Source organism: Hyperoodon ampullatus (genome assembly GCF_949752795.1).
Source record: "Hyperoodon ampullatus genome assembly, chromosome: 2".
Lineage (NCBI taxonomy): Eukaryota > Metazoa > Chordata > Mammalia > Artiodactyla > Ziphiidae > Hyperoodon > Hyperoodon ampullatus.
This window is the reverse complement of record NC_136915.1, coordinates 35,882,913-35,892,590: the sequence shown is the minus strand read 5'-3', so window position 1 is coordinate 35,892,590 and position 9,678 is coordinate 35,882,913. Positions and strand designations below refer to the sequence as shown.

Genomic DNA, 9,678 nt, shown 5'->3' with positions numbered 1-9,678 from the left:
TACAGACCACCCGTACGTCAGCTAGCTGTTAGCTCACCTGACTCTCCCTGGGTGCTGAGCCGGGAGGAAAAACTCGGCATTTTTTGCTCAAGGTCAACGGACATCCTACTCACTGGCTACACTAAGTGCAGTACAAATTATTCTCGCTCAGGCTAGGGAGCTTGCACTAGGCAGTCTTCAGGGTCCATATCAGCCTTTGAAATTAAGACCTATGTGAACCGTCATACGTGCGGTTTTCTACCCCTGTCCACTAGTGTGGAGCCCCACGGAAGCAAGAACTGTGTTCATCCTCAGCGCTTAGAACAGCCTGGCATATCAGGCTTGTTCAGTAAATACTCAGCACTTCCTTGAAGTCAGGACGCTAGGATTTTACTTCCAGTTCTGACACAGGCTTCCGCTTTCGTCACCTCCAAATCATTTACCGCAGAGCAGCTAGAGCTTTTAAAATAAATCTGCTTATAAATCACTCCTGGTTCCCCGTATTTAGCATAAAATCCAGTTTCTTACATAAAAGGCCTGCCTTACATTATCTGGCCACCACCTTCTTCGGACTCCGGCCTTCTGTTCCTCGAGGTCATGGAGTTCCCATACTCTCTTTAGGGCCTTGGTACTAGCTGTTAGCTGTCTTTAATATTCTTCTAGATCTTAATGGGGATGGGGAGTGGTCTTGTAGCTCAGGTCTCAGCTCAGATATCACTCAGGAACATTGCACCCGATCTAAAGTAGCCCTCCATCACACTTTCAGATACATACTGGTTTATTTTCTTCATGCAATTCACCATCCAAAATTTTATGGTTTCCCCACTTCACCTGCAGCCTCACACACATTTAACTCCATGAAAATGAAACCGAGTCCCCCTAAACCTGGTTCCTCTGACAAGCTTATGAATAACCTATCCAAACCTTTATTCCCTTTCTTGTCCACCTGTTTCCATGAAGACGGAGGAGTACCAAAGAAAAGGCGGGACCGAAACTGAGCAGAACCCTGCAGGACACTCCCGTGTACAAAACCCTTTCCGTGTACCTCGTTTCTTGTTTGTAGAAAAGGGCTTCAGCCTCCTAGACCTTCCCTGAGTTACAAAGAGCAGATTCAAGCAGATACTAATTAAGGAAGTGAGGGAATGCAGAAACAAAGGAAAAGCAGTCAAAAAGTTATAGTTCAATCACTTTGCTGCACACCTGAAACTAACACAACTTTGTTAATCAACTACACTCCAATAAAATTTTTTAAAAATTACAGTTCAGTGATAAAACAGAGTCCTAGTTCCTTCTCATGGGATATACATAACAATCTGACACAGAAATTTTGAGTTCTGTAGGAACTAAGGCCCCCCACCTAGGTGGAGGATGGTAACTACCTTCTGAGACTCCAGACTGGTGGGAACTAGAAGGTTGAGGATTGAAATTCCTGGAACACCACCCTGTTACCTCACCACCAACCAATCGGAAGAAAGTCATACACCCTGAAGCCATCACCCCAAAAGATGCCTTTAAAAACTCTTCCTTGAAAACCATTGGGGAGTTCAGGTCTTTTGAGCAGGAGCCGCCCATTCTCCTTGCTTGGCCTGTTGCAATAAGCCTTCCTCTGCTCCAAATTCCAATGTTTGTTTGTCCTCACTGTGCTTCGGGCACATGGACTTGGGTTCAATGACAAAAACCGAGACTCTCCTTGCCTGTCTTCACAGGTGTGCCCACTATTGAACAGCACACAGTAGGGATTCATTAAATAGATTCAATGAATCCAGTGAATTGAATGAATTGGGTAAGGCTTAGATTCAATATCACAGCTGTTATTTTCTATATCCTTTGACCATCCTTTCTTGTTCAGTGGTCTGAGGAAGCAAGGATTACACATAAAAATTCAGTGTGTCTCAACTTAAGAGGTCTTTTAAAAATTTTCTGGTTACTTTCTCTCTCCCCTTGGTCTCCCTCTCTACCTCCGACTGAAGGTGAAGAAGAAAGAGGAGGCGAATAAGGAGGGAAAGGGGCAGGAAGGGAAAGAGCAGCAGAAATCATGCTTCAGTATAGTTTTATACCAACTATTTAGAATAATTTTTTAAAAATAGATAATATCCAATGCTGATGAGGTTGTGGAAAAACTAGTACACTCAAACTGCTAGTGAAAATAAATAATGATGTCTAGTATTTGTTAAGCTTTTACTATGCTAAATACATGCTTCATTTCATTTGGTCCTCACAGCTCTGTGGGATAGGAACTATCATTGCTCCCATTTTATGGATTAAGAAATTGAGGCTTAAAGAGTTCAACTATAGAAACTGTATGTTGACACAATCTTTTTTTAAAGTAATTCGACAAGTGACGTATCAAAACTATTAACATTTATATCTTTAGCCCAATGATGCTGATCTTGTAAATGCGTTTTATGGAGTACTCAAGAGAAGAAAAGAGCTACATCTACAAACACTTTCATCACAGCATAATCTTAAACAGTAAAAAAGTAGAAACAAAGGTCAAACAACAAGAGAATTTATAGGACATCAACATGATAGAATACTGTGGCTTTTAAATTTTTTTATTTATTTGTTTTTATTTATTTATTTTTGGCTGCACTGGGTCTTTGTTACTGTGCGTGGGCTTTCTCTAGTTGCAGCGAGCAGGGGCTACTCTTCGTTGTGGTGCGCAGGCTTCTCATTGCGGTGTCTTCTCTTGTTGTGGAGCAGAGGCTTTAGGCACACGGGCTTCAGTAGTTGCAGCACGCAGGCTCAGTAGTTGTGGCTCACGGGCTCTAGAGTGCAGGCTCAGTAGTTGTGGCACACGGGCTTAGTTGCTCCGTGGCATGTGGGATCTTCCCAGACCAGGGCTCGAACCCATGTCCCCTGCATTGGCAGGTGGATTCTTTTTTTTTTTTTTTTTTTTTTTTTTGCGGTACACGGGCCTCTCACTGTTGTGGCCTCTCCCATTGCGGAGCACAGGCTCCGGACGCGCAGGCTCAGTGGCCATGGCTCATGGGCCCAGCCGCTCCGCGGCATGTGGGATCTTCCTGGACTGGGGCACGAACCCGTGTCCCCTGCATCGGCAGGTGGACTCTCAACCACTGTGCCACCGAGAAAGCCCTGGCAGGTGGATTCTTAACCACTGTGCCACCAGGGAAGCCCTACCACGTGGCTTTTGAAAGAATAATTATGAAGACTGTTTAAACATGGGAAAATGTTTTATGAAATATTAAATTTAAAATCAGACTATGAAAATGAATATACAATATGATAACCATTTAAAATATATATATTTGAATAAGAACCAGAAAAGAATAAATGAAAATAGTTGTGTTAAGAATGTGGGCTTTGGGGTGGGATGGGGAGGGTGGGAGGGAGGGAGATGCATGAGGGAAGGGATGTGGGAACAGATGTATATGTATGACTGATTCACTTTGTTATAAAGCAGAAACTAATAAAAAAAAAAAAGAATGTGGGCTTTATAGGGTTTTTTTTTCTCAAATATTTGCTTTAACGTGATTACACTGTTTTTACTTTTAAATTAAAAAATAAATAAGAAAATACCCATGAAAATAAGAATAGAAAGAATGCTGAATTAGCTGTATATGTGCTCTACTGAACAAAAACCTAATTAGGGACTTCCTGGTGGTCCAGTGGTTAAGTCTTTGCCTTCCAGTGCAGGGGGCATGGGTTTGATCCCTGGTTGGGGAGGTAAGATCCCACATGCTTTGGGGCCAAAAAACTAAAACACAAAAAACAGAAGCAATATTGTAAAAAATTCAATAAAGACTTTAAAAAAATGGTCCACATCAAAAAAAATCTTTAAAAAAACCCTAATTAAACCATTGAACTTAAGTCATGACATTGATCAATACAAGGCATTTGAGGATACCAAACAAACTTGAGAACTCCATTATTAGAACAGGTTTAATGAATTTATTAGCAATTTTGAAGACTCCTGGTTGACGTCCAGTGAGGATCTGTCATAACTCTTCTCCACGTCATGCTCCACCTTCACGCCCAAGCTTTAAGTTAGCAGCTTTGATCAGTCTAGTTTTAGACACCAGTGATTTTATAGTTCTGACTTGGCCTTATTCTTGGATGCGATGTATTTCTTTCAGAGAAGCCACGTTTATGTATCCAGCTTCAGAATTCTGTGAACACGAAAGAGACTCAAGGGACTTGGGGTTTACCGTTGCTTCTTCTGACCTATGTTCTTCAGTTTCTTGAAGACTTCCAGCTGACTCTACCAAATCCGTTCCTGAAAAACTAAGAATGGCCATGTGTGAGGACTTTGTATAGACAGGATCTCTCGGCAGCACTTTGGGGTTACAGAGTTAAGGCATCAATAGAATTTCAACTTTTGTAGGATCTTAGTTCCCCCTTGGCAGTGAAAGTGCAGAGTCCTAACCACTGGACCACCAGGAAAGTCCCTGCTATGCTTTCTCAAGCCAGCAACTAGAACTAGCTAGGCAGCCATAACTCTCTGGCATGTGGATGACTGTCTTGATTTTACTCACCTGGAGTTTGGTAAGGGCACAATTTCATTCAATACTTCAAATTCAGGGATGTCATTAATTGTTGTTTCCTAAAAGAAAAGAAAGGATGAATATTAAAAAATTATAATGATAAACCATTGGCGATACGATCATAGAACTTATGCTTTATATATATTTTTGGTTAAAAATGTAATCCCCTCACCTTACACCTGTTAGACTAGCTATCATCAAAAAGACAAGAGATAACAAATGCTGGAGAAGATGTGGAAAAAAGGGAACTCTTGTGCATTGTTGGTGGGAATGTAAATTGGTGCAGCCACTATGGAGAACAGTATGGAGGTTCCTCAAAAAATTAAGAAGAGAGCTACCATACGATCCAGCTATCCCACTTCTGGGTATATATCTGAAGGAAATGAAAACACTGTCCCAAAGAGATATCTGCACTCCATGTTTATAGCAGCATTATTTACAATAGCCAAGATACGGAAGCAACTTAAGTGTCCACTGATAGACGAATGGATAAAGAATACGCATACAATAGAATACTACTCAGCAAAACACAAATTTTTTAAACAAAATAAGGAAATCCTGCCATTTGTGACAACATGGATGGAACTTGAGGTCGTCAGGCTGAGTGAAATAAGTCAGACAAAGAGAAAGACAAATACTGTATGAACTCATATACACTTGGAGTTTAAAAAAACCAAACTTATTGAAATAGAGACCAGATTTGTGGTTGTCAGGGATGGGGGAATTAGGTGAATGTGGTCAGAGGTATGAACTTCCCTTGTAAGAGAAATAAGTTCTGGGGCTGTAATGTACAACATGATGATATACTTAACAGTACTGTATTGTATATATTGAAAGTAGCTAAGAGAGTAGATTTTTTTTTTTTTTTTTTTTGTGGTACGCGGGCCTCTCACTGTTGTGGCCATGGCTCACGGGCCCAGCCGCTCCGCGGCATGTGGGATCTTCCCAGACCGGGGCACAAACCCGTGTCCCCTGCATCGGCAGGCGGACTCTCAACCACTGCGCCACCAGGGAAGCCCGAGAGTAGATTTTAAAAGTTCTTGTCATGAGGAAAAAAAGTTGTAACTATATGAGATGATAGATGTTAACTAATCTTATTGTGGTGATCATTTTGCAATACATATATATATCAAATCATTATATTGTACACCTTAAACTTATACCAGGTTATATGTCAATTATATCAACAAAATTGGGGGAAAAACTGTAATCCCTAATACCTATAGAATATTTGGTAACTATACATGTCATACTTTCAACAACAAAAAACTAAACAACCCAATTAAAAAATGGGCAGAGGAGCTAAATAAACATTTTTTCCCAAAGAATACATACAGATAGCCAATAGGCACATGAAAAGATGTTCAACAACACCAGTTATTAGGGAAATGCAAATCAAAACCAAAATGAGATATTACCTCACACCCATTAGAATGGCTGTTATCATAAAGGCAAGAAATAACAAGTGTTGGCAAGGATGTGGAAAAAAGCAAACCCTCGTATACTGTTGGTTGGAATGTAAATCGGTGCAGCCACTATGGAGAACAGTATGGAAATTCCTAAAAAAATTAGGAACTGGGCTTCCCTGGTGGTGCAGTGGTTGAGAGTCCGCCTGCCGATGCAGAGGACGTGGGTTCGTGTCCCGGTCCGGGAAGATCCCACATGCCACGGAGTGGCTGGGCCCGTGAGTCATGGCCGCTGAGCCTGCGCGTCCGGAGCCTGTGCTCCGCAATGGGAGAGGCCACAACAGTGAGAGGCCCGCATACCGCAAAAAAAAAAAAAAAATTAGGAACTACCACATGATCCAGTCCCATACCTGAAGAATACAAAAACAGTAATTTGAAAAGCTATATGCACCCCTATGGCATTATTTATAATAGCCAAGATATGGAAACAACCTAAGTGCCCATCAAAGGATGAATGGATTAAGTAGATTACACATATATAAAAATGATATTTTGCCATTTGTGACAACATGTGTGGACCTTGAAGGTATTATGCTAAGTGAAATAAGTCAGACAGAGAAAGACAAATACCATATGATTTAACTCACATGTGGAATAATAATAATAAAAAAGAACAAACCAAACCAAACAAAAATAAACACATAGATACAGAGAACAGAGTAGTGGTTACCAGAAGGGAAGGTGGGGGAGGGTGAAATGGGCAAAAGGGGGATGGATGGATGGATGGATGGATGGATGGATGGATGGATGGAAACTAAACTTTTGGTGGTGAGCATGCTGTAGTATATACAGAAGTCAAGGTATAATGTTACACACATGAAACTGATATAATGTTATAAACCAATGTTACCTCAATAAATAAAATTATTTAAAAAATAATAACTAAATGCCATACTTTTTATGTTAGTGCTTTTCACAAGCCTGCCTTTTATATCCACTTTTCTACATGAATTACCTCATATTAGCTGATATAATCATTCCATCCTATTTGATGAGTTCTTAATACTCTGGTAAGCATTTTCTGTCCCTTTAAATCATAAAAAAAAGTAACTGTTTTGAGCTCCATTACTTTAAGAACAAAATATTCTTTCTCAGAAAAATGTAGATCAAAACAGACCAGAGGCCTACTCACAGAGCATATAAAGACCATGTCAGAAAATGCGGGTTTTATTCTGAAGACTGTGGGAAATCCTCACACAGTGTTGAGTCATCGGCTCAGACTACACGTATTTTCTAAAGACCCCTCCGGCTATAGACTATAAGAACCATAGGACTTCAAAAGACAAAGCCTGGGAAGATGGGACGGGGGAGAGGAGATGTGTCTTTTCAAGCAAGGGAAATACATGATTCAGAGGAGGAAATGGCAGAGCTTTTGGGGAAACGGTGAATAGGCTAGTTTCTTTTGATCAGGTTTGTCAGAAAGGTATTTGGAATATGGAAAGTTCTTATGTGGCTTCAGTTCTGGTTTAGACATCAATAACTCCGGACGCCTTCCTAGCCACTCCAGACAGGTTGAGACACCACTCCCCCTGCTTCCTCAGCATTCTGGGTCTACTGCTCTTGTAGAACTTAGCGCATGGCAGTCGCCAGTTACATGATTGTCACTCTCACTGGGCCCGAGTTCTGGGAAGGCAGACAGTACCTCTTGTTCACCATAATATTTAAACCATATGGGGAACAGCATGAGGCCTGGCACACTGTATATGGTCCATAAATATGTGTTGAATGAATAAACTTTGTCTTATAGACAAAGGTGGTCTCTGAAACTCTTTGATGTGAAGTACTATGAAATCAAGCAGTGTTTCACGATGATGGGTCTAGTGGCGTGGGCAGGGCAGATTAGAAGAGGAGGAAAAATTGAAAGGAGATGAGTTAAGAAGTTGTTGCAGTGACCCAGGTGCTAAGTATTTGGGATGCAATGGGTAACAAGATGGGCAGAGTTCCTGCTCTCTTGTAGTTTATAAGCCAACTGAGAAGAAAGATGGAATTACAATACAGGCAGCAACATGGTCTATTACAAAGGCTATGTCCCTGGTTACTCCAATGCCCCTGCAAGGTAAACAGTTGACTTGGAGTATTATGAGATAGTGGCTAAGGGCAGGGACCAGAGGGTGCTGTTTTCAGTCCTTGTTTTTCTATTTATCAGCTATGTGACCTTGGGCAATGACGTCACTTCACCTCTCCAGGTCTCAGATTCTTCAACTGTGAAAATGGGAATGACAGGCTTTTCACATAAGATTATTTTGTGGATTACAGGAGATAATATACATAAAATGCTTAGAACAGTCCCAGGCACATAGTAAGCACCCAACGAATGTCAAGCTGTCACCACTGTAGCCCCAAGAAAAGAAGCGACCTAGGATATGTCTGTTCTCAGGGATCTATATACTGATCTACTTGCATGTGTGGTAATCACTGAGAATCAACAGGTCTTGGAAATGTAAGCAGTAGATACGTGGTCTTTGCCATATCATTCAACTTCTCTGGGTTTTGTCTCCCTCCTGTGTAAAATGAGAGGATTGGATTGGAGGATCCTTAAGATTCTAAGTTTATAAACAGTTTTGGAGTTTATTCCAACAGGTGTCAAGATGTTACAACTTGATACCTTTGTCACACGTGGGATATTGAACTTGATATACTCTAGTTCTGACCCATGTGACATTTCTTATCTTGATTTGATGACAATATTGTGGATCTCAAAACTATTGGTCCTAAAAAATACTCCTTTAAGGCCTGTAAGTCAGCACCGACAATACTATAGTATTTATTCACGTATGTGTCTGTCCTTTTCTACTAGACTGAAGGTCTCTGAAAACAGGAACTATTTTCCATATTCCTAGGACCTATCACAGTTCTTGGAATTAATAAATGTTTGTTGAGGGCTTCCCCGGTGGCGCAGTGGTTAAGAATCCGCCTGCCAATGCAGGGGACACGGGTTTGAGCCACGGTCTGGGAAGATCCCACATGCCACAGAACAACAAAGCCCATGCGCCACAACTACTGAGCCTGTGTTCTAGAGCCCGCAAACTACAACTACTGAGCCCGTGTGCCACAACTACTGAAGCCTGCACGCCTAGAGCCCATGCTCCGCAACAAGAGAAGCCACCGCAATGAGAAGCCCGCGCACCACAATGAAGAGTAGCCCCCGCTCGCCGCAACTAGAGAAAGCCCACGTGCAGCAACGAAGACCCAACACAGCCAAAAATAAACGAATAAAAATAATAAAGTTCCCTTTAATAAATAAATGTTTGCTGAATGAATGATTAAGTAAAAGAGTGAATGACTAGACAATTAAGAACAGTTGTAGCTCAAGCAAAGACAACCTGTTGGAAATTAGGTCACATCATCTGGCAGTTCTACTTTTTTATTTTTTTAACATTTTTATTGGAGTATAATTGCTTTACAATGGTGTGTTAGTTTCTGTTGTATAACAAAGTGAATCAGCTATACATACACATATATCCCCATATCTCCTCTCTCTTGCGTCTCCCTCCCACTCTCCCTATCCCACCCCTCTAGGTGGTGACAAAGCACCGAGCTGATCTCCCTGTGCTATGCGGCTGCTTCCCACTATCTATCTATTTTACACTTGGTAGTGTATATATGTCCATGCCACTCTCTCACTTTGTCCCGCTTACCCTTCCCCCTCCCCATGTCCTCAAGTCCGTTCTCTACATCTGTGTCTTTATTCCTGTCCTGCCCCTAGGTTCTTCAGAACGTTTTTTTTT

The 9,678-nt window shown here is 41.3% G+C and overlaps 1 protein-coding gene across 1 annotated transcript in view; it reads right to left on the bottom strand.

Annotated features, from left to right (window-relative positions):
• Positions 1-4,046: 4,046 nt before the first annotated feature.
• The window catches only part of CCDC30 (coiled-coil domain containing 30), a gene marked incomplete at both ends in the record, with an annotated part of 78,037 nt that continues 72,405 nt past the window's right edge, over positions 4,047-9,678 (bottom strand). The window contains 2 exons of the mRNA XM_079698213.1: positions 4,047-4,224; positions 4,476-4,543. Of these exons, the coding sequence (XP_079554339.1) occupies positions 4,047-4,224; positions 4,476-4,543 (246 nt within the window). The remainder of the gene's footprint in view (positions 4,225-4,475; positions 4,544-9,678) is intronic.